Raw genomic sequence first — 18,544 nt, 5'->3', positions numbered from 1 at the left:
GGAAAGCATTAGGCAGGGGTCTCAGGCAAGTGCAGTTGTGTGGATATTGAGAGAGGGGACCTGATAGAGGTCTTCAAGATCATGATAGGTTTCGACAGCTGGATAAGGAAAAGCTGTTTCCGCTGGTAGGTGTGTCTGTGACCCGTGGTCACAGTCTTAAGCTATCTACCAAAAGAAGCAGAGGGGAGGTTAGAAATTTTGTTTTCACTCAGCGAGTTGTTCAAATTTGGAATGATCTGCCTGAAAGGGTAGTGAAGTCCGATTCAATAACAGCTTTTTAGAGAGAACTGGATAGGTATCTGGGGAAGACGGGTTTGCAGGGTTATGGGAAGAAAGCTGGTGATTGGGGTTAGTGAAAGTGACTTGCTCTGTCAAAGAGCCGGCACAGACTCGATGGGCCGAATGGCCTCCTTCTGTGCCGTAACATTCTATGAATCTATGAAAAATCTATGAAAGGAAATGCCTCCAACTCTCCTCTCCCCGATGGTTAAAATAGCCTACAAAACAAATATCTGCGTAATAGTATAATACTGCTGTGCACGATTGGTTACCGCGTTTTGCCCACAAAATACACTCAATTCACTTTACATGTATCCTGTGAGGCGCTTTGAAAAGTTTCAATGACGTGATAAGGCACTATATCAAATGCAAGTATTATTATTACATTGAAAGTTGTTAACCCAAAAAATTGTATGTGGTAACATGGTGCATAGCACAGTAGAGTATAGGGAAAAAGAAGCCAAACTCTTTCAGGAGAGTGCAGGTACAATTAACAGAACAGCCCCCCAACCACCACCAAAACCATAAATATTGAGCAAATTTGTTACTCAGAGTGACTATAGTCCTGTAGAAAAATTTGAAGTTAATGGACTCAAACCTTTCACAAGCCCACATCAGTCTGGCACAACACACATTAGCTTAAGGGAATCAAGTTTTGTTTTTTGAATGTGTATTTAGTTTTTTTAAAAAACAGGAATTCTCCCAAATCTGAGTGCAATAAAAATGATGAACTCAACTATTGACATAATATATAAACTTAATGAAACTCGATATTGATGCCTCACATGGTACAAAACTTTGAAATGGACCGTTTCCCAGGGTAACATTCCTCCCACGACGAGATGGCAAATTAATCCCATTTATGTGGAGGCTGAATGAATGAAGAAAGGAACAATCCATCAAAATGGACGAGATCTTAGGAAAATATTTATTATCCAGCAATCAATACCAAGCAACATTTCCAATGTATAGCTGACAATTTTCACATCATTATATCAGAAAAGATAGACAAGTTTGTCATTTCCCACTTCATTTCAGACAGCTGTTTTCAGTGCTCAGTGGAATTTTGCTATCCATTGATCTCAACACTGAAGTGTTGATGGGATCATTATTCAAAACAAAAAACTGGGACATTTACAACTTAACTGGCAAATGATGCCTTTTTTAAAAAAACACACACATCTTTTTATACCTCAAACTTGTTCACAACATTTTTTAGAATATTTCAACAATGATCTCAAAGTATAGTAGCACATGTTAAGATCACAAGAGGAAGAAAGATTTCAACAGTTCTAGCATGTACAGATTAATACAATTTCACACAAATCAGGGAAGGAGGGAAAAGGTGGGGTGGCACAGGTCAGCCAAGGTGAAAACTTTTGTATCACGATAATGCAAGTAAGCAATAGCTTGTCAGAAGGTGAAAACCCCTCCTTAGTGTTTTCAAGTTTGTCATAAGCTTTTGGACGCTTCTGCAGGCTCCAGTGATAAGTCTGACTTCACAATACAATCTTCATTCAGCCATAAATCGAAACAAGCTTCATTACACCGCATTTTTGTCCTATCATGAAGAGTTTATGGCAGGACTGACAGATAACTAGTCCGGAGCACAAGCTCTGCCTCTTTATTCTTTGGTAACTCGCAATCTTCTACTTCTCCTCCTGCGTTACTCTCTTATCTGTTGTGTGGTTAAGCTCAGCAGTCTTTTACTCAGCTGCACGTTGTGCATTGTTAAGTAATCAATGAGGTCGGCTTGCTTTTCCACAAGGTTTTCCATGCTTGATCCATCCCTGTAAAGATAAAATCAAATGCTTTGAAGAACATTGGACACAACTGTGTGCTGTTCCATGCATCATATTCCAACTCCACATTAAATCGTAAAGGGAGAAAATTCCACCTGGGTCATTTCTTTAAAAAAGTTACAGAAAACCAACTTAAAAAATAAGGCCTTATTTAAGAATTTTCTAAATTCAACATTGAAATGCTACATAAACTGAGTAAATCTAGACCTAGATAGAATTTCTCTCCGCATGTTCCTCTCAGTAGCTCAGCCAGTAACAGATTCGAGCAGTTGTTGTTAAGTAAGCCTGGTACACGGCTTGGATTTAGAATGAGAACATCAAGGTGCCTGGCGCGTCACAAGCTGTCCTGAAAATCTACTCCTCTCACCCACCCCACCAGCAGAAGGCAGTCGGTTGTTCAATTGCTGATGACAAAACTCCAGCTTGGGATGCCAGCTGTTGGAAGCCGTTACCTGGAGACTGGGATTGTAAACACACACGCGCATATCCAGGGATTAGTATCCTCCTTAATTTGTATGCAGAGAAGTGAGCAACTGCTGTTCAACCTCTACACTTCCAGCCTCTACACTTCTGATTTGTGGAATCTTTGGTCAACAGGTAGGAATGCAAGTCCCACCTGTGGTCAGGAGGTGGTAATAATGCTCTCACATATCTCATGTCGAGCTGTGCTGTTCCAGCTTGCAGGGAGTTCCTGATACCTGGTATTCAATCCACCTAGCGTGGCCTCAAACCTGTGCTTGATGGATTTCAAATGATCAACTAATGACTATCCTCCTGGGGTATGGGGAGGGAGGTGGGCTCTCCTTGGAGCTTGACAACAGAATGTTAGAATTGAGACAACCCATTGTGCCAGTCTTGGGAGCCAGGCTTAGGAACCCAGACTCTAGGGTACTCCAGGGCACTGCTGATAACAAAAGGAAGCAACTATTTGCAACAACAAGGTCACGCTAATATCTATGAGGTGATTATAATAATTAATAATAATTCTTGCATTTGATATAGCGCCTTATCATGTCTTCGACACATCTCAAAGCGCTTTACCAAATATATTGTAAATATACTGAATTGACTATATATTTTGTGGACGAATCATGGCAGCCAATTGCACGCAGCAATGTCCCACAAACAGTCGTGGACTGAGTGACCACCAATTTTTAAAATTATTTTTGTCCCCAGAAAAGTGATCCGCAAATCGACTAATAACTGGTTCCTACTTACTGCTAGGTAAACAGAGGCATGTGGAGTAAGGAAATTTGCCTTACATTTCACCCTGCCCGGGAATTGAACCCAAATCCTCTCACTTGCGAGCCAAGTCCTCTAACCAAAAAGCTACAGGACTCCACATACCCAATTGTTGGCCAGAATCCTGGGAGAAAAATCCCTTCTTTCTGAATAGATGGTAACTTAAAACAATGTTCTCCCAGTACTGCATTGGAGTATAATCAATAAATAATTTTAAAAAATAATATAACACCTTATATCGAGACATCTCAAAACGCTTTACACTAAACTGTGAAGTGTAGTGACTATTTTGTAGGCAAATTATTAGTAGCCCGAATTATGGAGTTGTGGATGAAAGACTCCATAATCTTTGTCATGATAGAGGGCAAGAAAACCTTTTGGAAAGCTCTCAACTGTAGGAGTAATATCACACCAGGCATCAACCAGCAAGCCATCTAATCCTCGCTTGTTTGCTCACAATGATCCAACCAAGAGCAGTCAGTATTCAGACAGAAGGGCAGGCGAGCTGCAGCCATTAAGGCTACAACACAACACCAAGCAGCATCTGGTTGGGAGGCAGGCAGTCACTTTATTGCTTTTAAGATCAGGTCACTCCAACCTAGATTTAGAAGGCAGATTGAGCGCTATATGATCTTTTATTTCATTATAAATTATTTACTGAAAGAAGCATTCACCTGAATCCAGTCTCAGACACGATGTTAGTGACATTAGGGTATCCATGACGTCGCTCTTCCTCCTGGATATCCGGATATGGCTTAGTGCGATTAAATTTTACGATCTTATCTGTCAAATAAAACGTAAAAAGTCAGACCCAGAATCTCAATGATGTACTGGTCTGCAGCACTGTTTCTGTTTTTGTTTGTGGAATTCAACTGAGGCTGTTCCAGAAACACACTGTGCTTCCTTTTATGAGCCAGCTCAGTCCATTTTGTAGTTATATTAGCGCAGTCAGAGCTAGATGTCTTGCCACCAGATGAGAATCTAAATACCAGCACATCAATGGTCATGGGACATTAACTTTATTGGGGGGGGGGGAAGAGGAGGGAGTAAAGAGGAAGTAACTTGGAAGCAATGTGCTACCATAGAGGTGTCCGGACAAGATTGCGAGGAAACTTTGATCATGGAAGTAAAATACAGCGAAAATATTTGGGATTAAAATCTGACCAGACTACGAATTGAACAATCCATTGAAGGAGCTACATAGGCAGGACTCTGTCATTGTTTCCATTTTATTCCCTTTCTGTCATCATTGAACCTGCCAGGATATAGTTCCACTAGTGCGGACAGCCTTCCAGTACCTCCCGCCAGGGATCATTCTTTACGTGGGACAGTCTGTGCCTACAGGTTAAAAGATCAAAAGAGGGCACAAAAGGAGTCAATTGTCTCTTCATACTACATCAAATGATTGCACTTTCTAGTAGGACTTGTAGGAATCTGAGCCCTGGGACACATTTGTAGCATATCTGCTGCCACCCTACCTCCCTACCCGAGATCAATTAACTCTGGGCAGATGGTCACCAGAGCTGGCAGATTTATCTGTATGAATATGTGGCACAACAAACAGCATATTTACCCACTAACCTACAGTTGGGTGGTGGGTGGGAGGGGGGGGAAAGAGAGAGAAGAAAATAAAGTAAGCACTGGAGCAGCATTTCAAAACTGACCTCCTTCATGTAGATTCACACTGTCAAGAATTAACTGTCCAATTTATAATAATACTAACCTAACTACAGGGGAACAAACAGTATTATCACATATTCAAAGAGCCTGATGCAGGTTAACAGGGACTGAATGAGAAAGTGAAAGGCTCACTATAAGTCCAAAAGCATTTCACAGTGCTACCACTGCCGGAGACATTTTATTGACTAGCGTCCGGGCTGGACTAATGCACCGCAGGTGGGCTTGTTTTCCCACCAGGATTTTAATTCTGAGCGAGACTTTCACTCCTCTGTGGAAAGCAGTGCTCCTGTTCTTCATCTAGCCATAGACCACCAGCTTCAAAAAAAGAACAATTATGGCATGAAATAAGGGGCGTTGTAAAAAGGGTTGTGGTGAACCTCAAATATCAAAGGGCAAGTTTCAAGAAAGAGACCACCATGATCACTAATTTGTGGCTTGCCGAGTCTGTATGGAATCTCTTAAAACCATAGATATCTCAGAGACACACACACTTAAATACATCAGTCCTCAGATGTATATTCTAAAGAGCCTCAGCCAGGTAGTGCTCTTGCTCCTATAAACCAGCTGTTTATTCCTCATTGGTTTCAGTCTCCAAGTGTCATTACCTTTTTGTTTTGGCCCCCATTACAGTACAAAATAAAGTGAGGAATATTTGAGTACTGCTGCACCAAATAAGATTCAAAAAGAATGGCACAGTGTGGATTTCAGAAAATGTAAATTCTGCATTATTGAAACAGTATTGTAGCCAATCAAGGCAGAAACCGCATTTAAAAATGGAGTTGAAGGCTACAAAAACAACATACTTTCACACGCACGCCAATATACTAGTAAAAACATGGTATTAAGTTTGGAAAAGTCCTTTCTGGTTTACAAGTGGTATTAGACTGTTGTCAAAGGGTTTACAGAATTGACGGCACATCGAGTGAAACATGGCCAATTAGTGAACCATTACTGTATGTTTCTTGCACCCTGTTTTTTTTAAATCAGCTACTTTGAAGTGATTAATTTCAGAGACATTTGGTGACAGGTCCAATCCTTAACACTAGTATCAACACAGTCTTCAATTAATTAGACCTGTCAATGCTCAAACCAGCCCAAAGGTCTTTTGTTTCTGAAACAATTCAGTTAACAGATAATCTCCAATGTCATTAGCTGCAAGTTTCTCATGGACATTACTACAGTGTGTGTGTGGCATTTTGCATTTTTTTAAAAATGCAAGTTTTAAAAGAGTTGTGAAAGTTTCATAAAAGGCAGTGCAAAAATCTTTCTTCCCTCCCTCAATTAAAATATAGTTCCCCATTACAGAATGTGGTCCTCGTCATTGTAAGTTGAACAGTCTCTCCCTGAGAAAAAAAGGAAGTACTTTCTGTAATGATATTCAGAAATTATTAAGGTAACAAATTATGCCGCACTGGTAGACAAAAGATGCAATGAATTTGGGTCATAAACAAATTAAAGGTGAAAGCCTCCCAAGCTGGGAGGTTGGAGCTACAGCAAACAGCGAACATTACAAGTGACTGATCCTGAACTCACCCAACATTCACACATTCCAGCAAGCAACACTGAACAGCTATCAGAACAGCAACCCAACCTGATTTTTCCCACCTCCCTAGTCCAGGGACACCGAGACCAGCCATATCACTCCTACTCTAGCTGCGACCTTATTGATCTGCATGACTCAGTAATATAGTTGGTGGTGGGTTGGTTGTTCAGCTGAATTGTTCAAAGATTTCTGGTAGGATCAGTCATTGTGTTTCAGGAAGATCATTCAAAACTCCCCCATCTAGGCCAGGCAACAACAACAACAACAACAACAAGATTCCATTTATAAAGCGCCTTTCACGTCAGGAGGACGTCCCAAGGCGCTGCAAACAGACAAAAAGGCAAGCACACAACCATCCAGAACTCATTAACTTCCCCAATATCAGTGTAACCTATATTTGGTAAAGTATGATATGGTCATTTATCACTTCACATTTGGGCAGTTTTTTCTAAATCAATTGTTAAAAGCAACCGACACAAACTATTGTTTTAATCCAATGGTGAGAATAGAAAAAGCTAAAATAAATCCCCAAATCACTAACTTTTAACCATGATTCTGTGAACAGTGTTGTACGTATTTGGTCCAGTCGTGAGTTAAGTGCATCAATTAACCCCCTCCCTCCACTCTTTCACTTTGAGATATCCTCCCGATGTGAAAGAACATAAGAAATAGGAGGAGTAGGCCATTTGGCTCCTCGAGCCTGCTCCGCCATTCAATAAGATCATGGCTGATCTTCTAAGCTAATTCCATTTACCCACCCTCTCCCCATATCCCTTAATCCCTTTAGTTTTTAAAAATCTATCGATGTCAGGTGCTATATAAATATAAATTGTACTACATTAGAACAAAATGAATATTTCTTACAATGTAAACAGGGTGGTATACCAACCCACACTACACGATCGTTTTCAAATCAGGATGCAGTATAAATTCAGTACACGGGAGCAAATGCAGACATCTCCAATTTTGTTTAAAAATAGAAAAAAACACAAAATGAACTGGAGCGATTTTTCAGGATGCATCCATAATGCAAAATAATGTGACAGACAGCAGCATCACCCTGTTGTGAGAACCAGTCAGAACTGAACCCTTCCTGTGCCTCACCTGTGTAAATGATGAGGCATGCCGAAGAAAAGAAGAGTTCAACCGCCAGGACCCCAAGAGTGATGTTTAAATTCAGACTTTTATTGTCAACTGCAGCTTGGACAAGCAGAAGAGCTGTATTACCTAGGAAGCAAGCACAATGATTAACAATTGGTAACCCTTTGGCATGAGACGGACACTTCTCACATTGAATCATTATCAGCCTACAGCAGCTTTTGAAAATCCTATTTGGCAAATTTGCAAACAAAATATTTCCAAACGGCACAAAAGAGCTGCATCTGTGCGTTTCATCCATAACATATACAGTCAATTCACTTTACAGCATATTCTGTGAAGCGCTTTGAGACGTCTCAAAGATGTAATAAGATGCTATATCAAATGCAAGGATTATTATTATTATGTTGCCTTTTCCAAAAGGATTCGTTATTGAGCAGTAGGAACCCACCTCAACTCCCGATAGCATCTAGTTTGAAAGTGGCCCTCTTATGGGAGAGCAGAGTTCTAGCAGCCAGTGTAATATACTTCCTGTTTTAAGGAATCTTGTAAGAATTGCCATTTATAAGACCCCACTATCCAGTTAATATTGTGAGACTGTACAGATCTCATCCAAAGATATTAAAATCTAGTGGGGAGAAACTCACCTGGGTCTGGAGAGCTCTGGAACTCCCTTCCTCTACCACTGTCTTTCCACCTCAAATCCTACCATATTTTGAACATGCCTATGGTACCCTCTCCCCCCCACTCCGACCTCCTGTCTCAGCATCCAACCCCATAGTTGTAAAGTGCTCCATGACATTATCCTGCATGAAGGTTGCTGTATAAAATATAAATTCTTTAGTGCGCCTCTATTTATGTAGAATTTCAGGGCACCCAGAGTTTGGCAAATTCCAAATACAGATTTAACTCTCAAGTCTGTTTTCTACAAATTCTTTCAAGATTTACAGAAAAACAACTTAAAATTAAAGTAAATGTAACAATTCCCCAAATTGTTAAATTCTACATAAATGCTGCATAAATAGAGTAAATCGGATCCATGTGGAATGTTTAGCGTTTGGAAGTTCTTATTGATGCGTATTATTGACATTCTGTTTGGGATCAATGTGCAGCCGCTGAAGCCCAGACAGCAGTACATCCTCAGCACAACCAAACATGCACAACATAAGAGCTAAAAATCCAGACTAAAAGACTGACCACAGAATTCCACACTAGTTCAGGTCACTTGAAAGGAATAGAGCAGTGACCAAATAGTTATTGCAGTCTCTAGGTATTTTACAGGTATCCATGTGCTATGACCCATGTATTATTACGGTATTCCTCTGCCTGTGCCACATTGCCCGCCTATATTGCACAGCAAATGCTGGAAAACACTTATTTAAGCCTTCATTACTTCCTGTTTTGACTTTTCTAATGCACTCCTTGCTGGTTTCCCTATATCTACTATTCATAAGCTACAACTCAATCTTTCACCATTTGCAAAGGGATTTAAACCCTGAAGCTATTTAGTTTAAATGCTGAGGGATTATAAAAAAATGTCTTAAATAAATCCCACGTGTAACAGTACTATCTGGTTTACCCAGGCAACTAGGTTACCAGTCTGATGTCACTTGTATACAAAAGAGGTACATTTTCTGTACTTCTGAAGATTGTTCAATTCCAGATTGCCACTAGATGGAGGCAATGTCATATAAGTGCTTTGTAATGAAACATTTATGCGTATTACCCATGTGTGTGGGAGGAATAGGACACTATTCTAATAGAACAAGTCTGAAAGGAATGAATCACAAAGGTAGTTGTAGCCATCAAGATGCTTTGGACCGTTGAGCAGAAAAACGAGATTTCTATGCAGGATTAGGTGGTGTGCAAGAATATTTTCAAACCTTGTTTTCTATCCATAACCTATCCTGCATCAGTCAGAGATGGGTGCAACCTGAAAAACTGTGCAGAGTGCAGTATGTTTGGTGAAAGAGCTGGAATTGACCTTACTGCATTTAACTGTCCATGTGAGTTTCAAGGGTCTGACTCCAGACATTTCTCTATTCTTTTGTTTCTCTATTCCTGGTTACCTTGTGACCCAAATCCAGGTCCCATGCTTGCTGTGGGGTATATGGAGATGAGCACAGCATGGGGTGGAAATGTACTTCGGGAGGCCTTTGGTCTCAAGTACGCGTAGGTTTAGGGAGGGTTGGTTCTTCCTGGAAGTTTATTTGCAGTAATTAATAGGATGCTAGAGTTAAGTTATCATTTCACTTCATGGATTTTGTGGAACATTGTTCCGTGCAAATTGGCTGCAGCATGGGACTACAAAATACAGTCACTTCATTTCACAGTAAATCCTTATGAAGCGTTTTGAGTCGTCCTGCGTACGTGAAAGACACTATATCAAATGCAAAGATCATTATTATTTACTTGGTTTATCGAGGAGTCAGATTCATCCCCTTGCTTCTGAAGTCATGATCTGGCTCTTTAGAGATGCTATCTCCCAATCATGCCAAGCTTTGAATTACAGATTTTTTAAAAAAACACAAACAGTAATTTATTTAAGAACCCTTGTGTTTCTGTCCCCTGTCGGACTGATGAGATGAAAACTTCTCTATATTCTGTGAAGTGCTTTGAGACGTTTCAACGGCATGATAAGGCGCTATAACAAATGCAAAGATTATTGTTATTATGGATGCTGCTCAAAAGGAGGTAATCCATTCAACAGAAGAAACATCCCTCAGAATAAATAGTTCCCAAAAATTAATGTCCAGAAGAGCTTTAAAAATCGTATAATGCAGCATGTTTTTAAATTGTTACAAGATTTCTATTTTGGATTGAGTGTTAGTGGATATTGAATGTCGAATGACTAACTAGTGACTATCCTCCTTCGGGGAAGGGGAGGGGGAAGAGGGAAAGTAAGTGGGGTCTCATAGACCTGAATTGGCTCCAAGGTTATCGTGCTTAATCCAGGAAATGATGTGATGCTGGTCACCTTTGTAGGACACAGGTTTTGTTTAACAGATAGGAATTTCTCTAAGTCTGGGACCTCAACCAGCAAAACAGCCACTTTTTGTTTCCGTGCTCAGTTTCCTCTTGAAAAAAACTCCATCAGTAATAGGTTCTTAAACATTGCATACATTTGAGGTTAGTTTGGCTTTCATTGTTACTTCCTTTTTGAAGTGGGTAAATAAACAGTTTGAAGCTTTACCAATGACTACAATACGCTGCAGGAAACCAGTCTTTAATCAGGAATTGCCACATTGCTGCTAAAGGTTTCCTCTGGTCTTGGGAGCTGCTATTTAACATTACTTTACAATCGGATTCCAAACTGGTTTATGGAGGTTTCATTCACTGCTACAGGATCCCATGCTCTTTACAGAATGTTTCATTTTTAATTTTTTTTAAAAAATTACACGTTTACACCTAGCAATCAAGCTGCAAAATCTAGTTCACCTCATGTTCCGCATTTCCTCTCTAAGAAAAGCAGAAGTACGCCACAAAATCACAACCAGATTACTGCAGAACTGTACAAAATATTGCACCTAAAACATCTACACCCCAAGAATTGTAGGTGAACCCTACAGGCTGTGGTAGACAAAGATACTTCTGTCCTCAATGAATAAGTTTACTTCTTACCTGTAGAATGGATAAAGATGGGCAGATGCTTCAGATGCCGAGTGGAGCGATACAGTGCAAGATATCCTCTATTCCTCACCTTGGAGTGCTGAGCATGAACATACCACCCAAAGAGAGCAAGGAGAGCCCATAGGCAAGTCTTTGCCATAATAATTATCTTTGGAACTTCTAACAGAATGACTTTTTCACAAGCGGCAGTGGATGGATTACATACAAAGGCTAGAGTAAATGACAAAGCAACAAACACCACCTAGAAAAACAAAACAAACAAAATTACTCAAGAATGCCCAATACAGTCCCAAAAATAGTAAACTAACAATAGTTCAAGGAATAATAATAATAATTATAATCCTTGCATTTGATATCACACATGACAAAACAAAGCCTCACCCACAATCCAAGTGATTTTCACCAATGTGAGAGACCTCACTAATAAAGAAAAACAATGGCCTTTCAAATGACACCACTTCATGTTTCAGCTTCACATCACTTACAATTCCTGTTAAAAACGGGAAGTTCATGTATAAATGTATTTTGCTTCTCATACCAAGCACCCAAAATCTTCAAAGTGCCTTTGGATACCTGATGCCTGACTGCACTGCCCTATCATACAACAGGAGTTGGTAAATAAGAAATACCTTACTTATGTAATATTTACATTCCATAACAGCTTTTGCAGCTTACAATAAATACCTAGAAATCACTGGTGACAACTTGGTGTCAAATTTGACATACATCACTTTGAATGTAGTTGAGGGGACTGGAGGCAAACTCCATTTACCCCCAACACATTTCTTAACGGCGACTTTTGTGAAGCTGGAATGCACTATTGGACTTCAGCAGTTGCAATTTACCAGCCAGTTAGCAAGGTAGTGACTTTTTAAACTAAAACCAACTCAAAAGATGGTATCCTCCGGCATGCTAGCCCACGTGAAGGGCGCTATATCAATCTAAGTTGTTGTTGTTGCATCCGGCTAATCAACAGCTGACTGCCACAATAAGCAAATCTTTAAATCAGACAGCGGGAAGCCCAGGTTTCACACTCATTCTCCAGATACAGACAAAATACTAAAAACAAAATAATTTTTAGAAGCTTAAAGCTAGATATTTTTTAGTAACCCTAATTGATTAATAAGATATTAACGTTGTGAATGAAAAGAAAATTGGATCTCTTGTTCAATTCTGAAAAAGGACCATTCTCAAGATGTTGGTGGTGTGGGGGAGGGGTGGAAAGAGAGATACAGCTTTCAAGGGCATTTTTAAACTTGTAATTTCTGTAAGTTGGTGAATAAATAGAAACAGTGTCACATCCACCCAACAGCATGAACAATAATTTATATAGAATAGGGCAGAACATCTCAAAGCACTGCTCACAGCTGACTTGTAGCCCGAGCTGGAGGTGGGAAGAGGTGGACAAAATCGTTATTGAAAATATGAGTCAATGCAGGCTTCGAAGGCAGACTGGAAGAGAACAAGGTCTGGTCTGTTATCTTGGTTGCAAACCCACTTGACTCAGGTGAAATTGGACTATCAAGACAGCCACAGAAGGTTGACTTGATTCCAATATTTTGTTGCCAATTTTGTCACCTTGGAGCTAGCTCAGCCCCTGCTTATCTCCTCTCCTCACCTCCACCCACAGAGAATAGTCATCAGCTAGTTAGCAGAAAATATTAATGAGGACATCATTAAAAGTCTGCGAACATATTTGCTCATTTTTAAAATTGCTAAATAGTCGCAGAGTACACTGCTATACTTAAATTCAACATTTTACAACCCAAAGAATCTCTTAAGGGAAAAGTTGCATTGAAGGAAAGCAAACACTCACGTGCAGAATTGTTAAGAGAACACTCCACCATACTGTTGACAAACTTTGGAAATAGGGCCTCAGATCACCAACCAGAACATCGGCATGGAGAAGTGGGTGATCTATTAGTGGCTCCTCTTCTAAACTTTGGGTGACATCAAAGGACGAGTTCTGCAGAAGATAAGTTATATAATAATAATCCTTGCATTTGATATAGAGCTTTATCATGTCTTCAAGACGTCTCAAAGTGCTTCACAGAATATACTTTAAAGTGAATTGACTGTATATTTTGTCAACGAAACGTGGCAGCCAATTGCCCACAACAGTGTCCCACGAACAGTCGTGAATTGAAGTGACCAATTATTATTATTTTTTTGAAGGAATTATTACTCCCGGAAAAGTGATCCACCAACTGACTAGCAACCGGGTTCCTACTTAATGCTAGGTAAACAGAGGCATGTGGAGTAAGGAAACTTGCCCTGCTGGGAATTGAACCCAAGTCTCTCACTTGCGAAGCAAGTGCTCTAACTACTGAACTACAGCACTCCACGCTCCATGTATGAATAATAATAATGATAATCTTTGCGTTTGATATAGCATCTTATCGCGTCTTTGAGACGTCTCAAATCACTTCACAGTATATGAAATGAACATCAACTACACATATACAACATTAAACGGCAAAAACTTATACCTTGCTTTTCTACTCTGTAATATTCTACGCACATAATATTGCAAGTTGATACTGCAATGGGTCTAAGGCAATATGCACAATTGGTTTGCAATTAGAGCCCTTTTCAGACTTCTCTTTTCCAATAAAATGGTCTCCTTTTGCCTAGTAGGTTGATGGGCAATATTATTACGGTCTTTAATATTCTAAAGGAACTTGATAATGTAGACCATGATGAGCTGTTTTATCTTGTACTGAACAGTAGAACCAGAGGACAAGGCCTGTGATTGAAGGGGGTAAATTCAAAAGAAATCTGCAAACACTACTTCAGTGAGTGAATAGTAAACATATGGAACAGACTCCCTAGAGAAACAATGGAAGCAGAAAGTGTTGATTCTTTCAAGAACAAATTAGATAGATTTCCTTTAGGAAATAATATCTCAGGATACAATATATAGGCTTGGGACATGACATGTGTATGCAACTGCCAGTATGGTGGAAGGCGAACTGGATGGACCTTGGTCTTATTTCGCCTAGCAAATTCTTATGTTCCTATATTGCACCATCTTTAACGGGGAACTCAACAGGCAGATGGGACCTCAATTCTTTTTATCTCACTAGTAAGATGCCACCTCAACATCAACTACACAAACACAAAATTAAATAGCAAAAACTTACACCCTGCTTTTCAGAGTGTAGCATTTCACCACATTAAACTTCATCTGCCATGTGTCTGCCCATTTTACCAGTTTGCCTATGTCCATTTGCATTCTGCTTCTATCCTCCTCACTGTTTGGTACTTTTCCTAGCTTAGCAAACTAGGTAGGTAAATCACCTGGTCAGGACTTGGATATTGTACTCCCTATACCCAAGTCCAGGTAATTTATACAGATCAAAAATAGCAGTGGTCCCAATACTGATCCCTGGGGGATACCACTGCACACTCCCCCCCCTGTCAGAAAAACAACTATTCACTGCTACTCTCTGCTTTCTGTCTCCCAGCCAGGTCTGTATCCATGCTGCCACTGTCCCTTTAATACCTTGGGCTTCTATTTTGCTTACAAGTCTAAAACCAAAAACAATAATAAATTGGTCATTTTCAATCTACGACTGTTTGTGGGACATTGCTGTGCGCAATTGGCTGCCGCGTTTGCCCACAAATATACAGTCAATTCACTTTACAGTATATTCTGTGAAGCGCTTTGGGACGTCCTCCCGACGTGAAAAGCGCTATATCAAATGCAAGGATTATTATTATTATTATTATTATTATATATGTGTCACTTTATCTTTTGAAAATCCACATAAACTACATCAACTGCACTAGCTTCATCCATCCTCTCTGTTACTTCATCCGTTAGACATGATTTGCCTTTAACAAATCCATTTTGGTTGTCCTTTATTAACCCATATTTTTCTAAGTGAATATTTATTTTGTCTTGGACTATAGTCTCCAGATGTTTCCCCACTGCTGACATCAGGCTGACTGGCCTGAAGTTCCCAGGTTTCTCCTTCTGCCACTTTTTGTCCAGGGGAGTAACATTTGCAACCCTCCAGTCCTCTGGCACCACCCGGATTGAAAGATTGTGGCCAGAGCCTCCGTTATTTCCACCCTTACTTCCCTCAGTAACCTAGGATGCATCACGTCCTGACCAGGTGATTTATCTACCTTGAGCACCAACAACCTTTTTAGTACCTCCACTCTTGGTTTATTCTTATCTAATTTCTCTACCCTCTCCTCTGATACTGCGGCATTGGCTGCATCCTCTTCTTTTGTGAAGATAGATGCAAAGTACTCATTCAGTACGTCAGCCATGTCCTCTGCCTCCACAAGAAGATTTCCTCTTTGATCCCTAATTGGTCCCTACATATGACTAACCTTTTATTCTTTATATGCTTATAAAATGCCTTAGGGTTACTTTTTATGATACACGCTAATCTTTTTTCATATAATCTCATTGCCCCTCTTATTTCCTTTTTTCAGTTCTCCTCTGTACTTTCTATATTCAATTTGATTATCTTCTGTATTTTGGGCCCAACATTTATCATAAACCTCCTCTTTCTGTTTTAATTTAATCCCAATTTCCTTAATTGTCCAAGATTGTATTTTCTGCACAACACACACACAGACACACACACATAATTTTCCAGGGTTACAGGGCTCTGGTCACAGGAAAGTCATATTTTTATATCACAGAATGAAAATGTATACACTGTATTTTGAAGCACCTCACCATGTCACAGCACTTCACGGCTAATAATAAAGTGTGACTGTTTTAGTTGAAAAACACCGGAACCCAATAAACAGCTATGGATTGATTGATCAATTAATCTGAGGATTTGTTGACTAAAACACCAAGAGTAATAGTGCCACATGACCCTTAAACATCCACCTGAACAAACAGACAGATGTGGAGGTCCTGTCCCTCAGTGGTTAGAGCACTCGCTTTGCAAGCGAGAGACCTGAGTTCAATTCCAGGCAGAGCGACACCTTGGGCAAGTTTCCTTACTCCACACGCCTGATAATAATCCCTCCAAAACAAAAAAATAAATTGGTCATTTTCAATTCACGACTGTTTGTGCGACATTGCTGTGCGCAATTGGCTGCCGTGTTTCGCCCACAAATATACAGTCGATTCACTTTACAGTCTAGTCTGTGAAGCGCTTTGAGACGTCGAGAAGATGTGAAAAGAGCTATATCAAATGCAGAGGTTATTATATTATTTTATTATACTTGATCTTGGGTCTCATTGGGAAAGAGAGCATTGTAACTATCCTGGGTACTTCCAATACTGCAAACTGTGACTACAAAGGATTCAGAACCCATAACCCAGAAAGGAGAGCACATCTCACACTCAGGTGTTCTTCTCTCTTATCATCATATCACACTCATTCAACCCCTCCTCCCCTCCTCCCCGGTGTCATGTTTAACCTCCTCCACGCCGTCACAATACCACCCTTCCCCCCACTCCCCGGTGATGTTACGCTCATCCACTCTCCATGAATAATAATAATAATCCTTGCATTTGATATAGCGCTTTTCACGTCGGGAGGACGTCCCAAAGCGCTTCACAGAACACACTGTAAAGTGAATTGACTGTATATTTGTGGGCGAACGCGGCAGCCAATTGCACACAGCAATGTCCCACAAACAGTCGTAGATTGAAAATGACCAATTTATTATTGTTTTTGGTTTTGGAGGGATTATTATTAGGCTCTGTGTGGAGTAAGGAAACTTGCCCAAGTTTCGCCCTCTGCCTGGAATTGAACTCAGGTCTCTCGCTTGCAAAGCGAGTGCTCACTGAGCTACAGGACTCCACAGTCACACTCACCGACCTCTGTGATATTACATTCACCCCCTCCTCGTGACGTGACTCTCACCCCCTCCCCATGACGTGACGCTCACCCCCTCCCCGTGACTCTCACCCCCTCCCCATGACGTGGCGCTCACCCCCTCCCCGTGACGTGGCGCTCACCCCCTCCCCGTGACGTGACTCTCAACCCCTCCCCATGATGTGACTCTCACCCCCTCCCCATGACGTGACGCTCACCCCCTCCCCGTGACTCTCACCCCCTCCCCGTGACTCTCACCCCCTCCCCGTGACTCTCACCCCCTCCCCGTGACTCTCACCCCCTCCCCGTGACTCTCACCCCCTCCCCGTGACTCTCACCCCCTCCCCATGACGTGACTCTCACCCCCTCCCCATGACGTGACTCTCACCCCCTCCCCATGACGTGACTCTCACCCCCTCCCCATGACGTGGCGCTCACCCCCTCCCCGTGACTCTCACCCCCTCCCCATGACGTGACTCTCACCCCCTCCCCATGACGTGACTCTCACCCCCTCCCCATGACGTGACTCTCACCCCCTCCCCATGACGTGGCGCTCACCCCCTCCCCGTGACGTGACTCTCACCCCCTCCCCATGACGTGGCGCTCACCCCCTCCCCTTGACGCGACTCTCACCCCCCCGTGTGATGTCACGCTCTCACCCCCCCGTGTGATGTCACGCTCTCACCCCCCCGTGTGATGTCACGCTCACCCCCCCCGTGTGATGTCATGCTCACCCCCCCCCGTGTGATGTCACGCTCACCCCCCCCTGTGTGATGTCACGCTCACCCCCCCCTGTGTGATGTCACGCTCACCCCCCCCTGTGTGATGTCACGCTCACCCCCCCCTGTGTGATGTCACGCTCACCCCCCCCTGTGTGATGTCACGCTCACCCCCGTTCCCTCGCTTGTGAGGTCACGCACACCAGCTGTGTGACGTCACTGACCTGCTGGCGGGTGGAGTTCATACCGTGTCCGGGGGTCAGAGCGAAGGCGAGAAACTCTTTGAGTCAAATCGCGGCGGCGGCGGCAGCGGCGCCCACGGCGCTGGTCAGCACCGCGCTTCCGGGTCTGTTCCGTTCAAAAAATGTCTCCCCGGCCGGCGGCGGTCTCGGGTTCCGGCCTTTATTTCGGGTCCGGGTGCGTGTCGCTCGTCGTCCGGGCGGCCGCGAACGTGTCTCGGGGACGGCCTCTCGGGTCGGATGTTAACAATAAAGCGGCTTCGGCGCATTTCTCGCTGATAATATTTACCCGTCTTCGGTGGTAGAAATGTCACGGAACGCGCTGTGTGTGTGTGTGTGTGTTTGAGCTGAAGTTATCACGCACTGTGTCCTGGTGGGTCACCCCTGGAGCTGAGGTGACCACCTTGGGGCGGTCAGGATGGAGCCAGTCCCTCTGGGGGGGGTGTGGGGGGGGGTTGGGGGGTCAGCGGTGTGTCTGACGCGGGCGGAAACCCCGCGGCTGTGGTGTCGGAGC

At 42.1% G+C, this 18,544-nt stretch overlaps 1 protein-coding gene across 1 annotated transcript; it reads right to left on the bottom strand.

Moving 5' to 3' along the window:
* Window positions 1–1,186: 1,186 nt before the first annotated feature.
* On the bottom strand, window positions 1,187–18,128 carry tmem192 (transmembrane protein 192). The gene is made up of 6 exons (XM_007906545.2): window positions 18,016–18,128; window positions 13,091–13,240; window positions 11,266–11,515; window positions 7,651–7,773; window positions 3,998–4,106; window positions 1,187–2,069 (listed from the first exon to the last, which is right to left on the bottom strand). The coding sequence occupies exons 1-6, from the start codon at window positions 18,034–18,036 to the stop codon at window positions 1,946–1,948; spliced, it is 777 nt and encodes a 258-aa protein (XP_007904736.1). The 5' UTR covers window positions 18,037–18,128; the 3' UTR covers window positions 1,187–1,945.
* Between the last annotated feature and the right edge of the window lie 416 nt (window positions 18,129–18,544).

Source organism: Callorhinchus milii, unplaced genomic scaffold, assembly GCF_018977255.1.
Source record: "Callorhinchus milii isolate IMCB2004 unplaced genomic scaffold, IMCB_Cmil_1.0 Scaffold1, whole genome shotgun sequence".
NCBI lineage: Eukaryota > Metazoa > Chordata > Chondrichthyes > Chimaeriformes > Callorhinchidae > Callorhinchus > Callorhinchus milii.
Note: the sequence above shows the minus strand (reverse complement) of the source record. Positions and strands in the feature narration are given on the sequence as shown.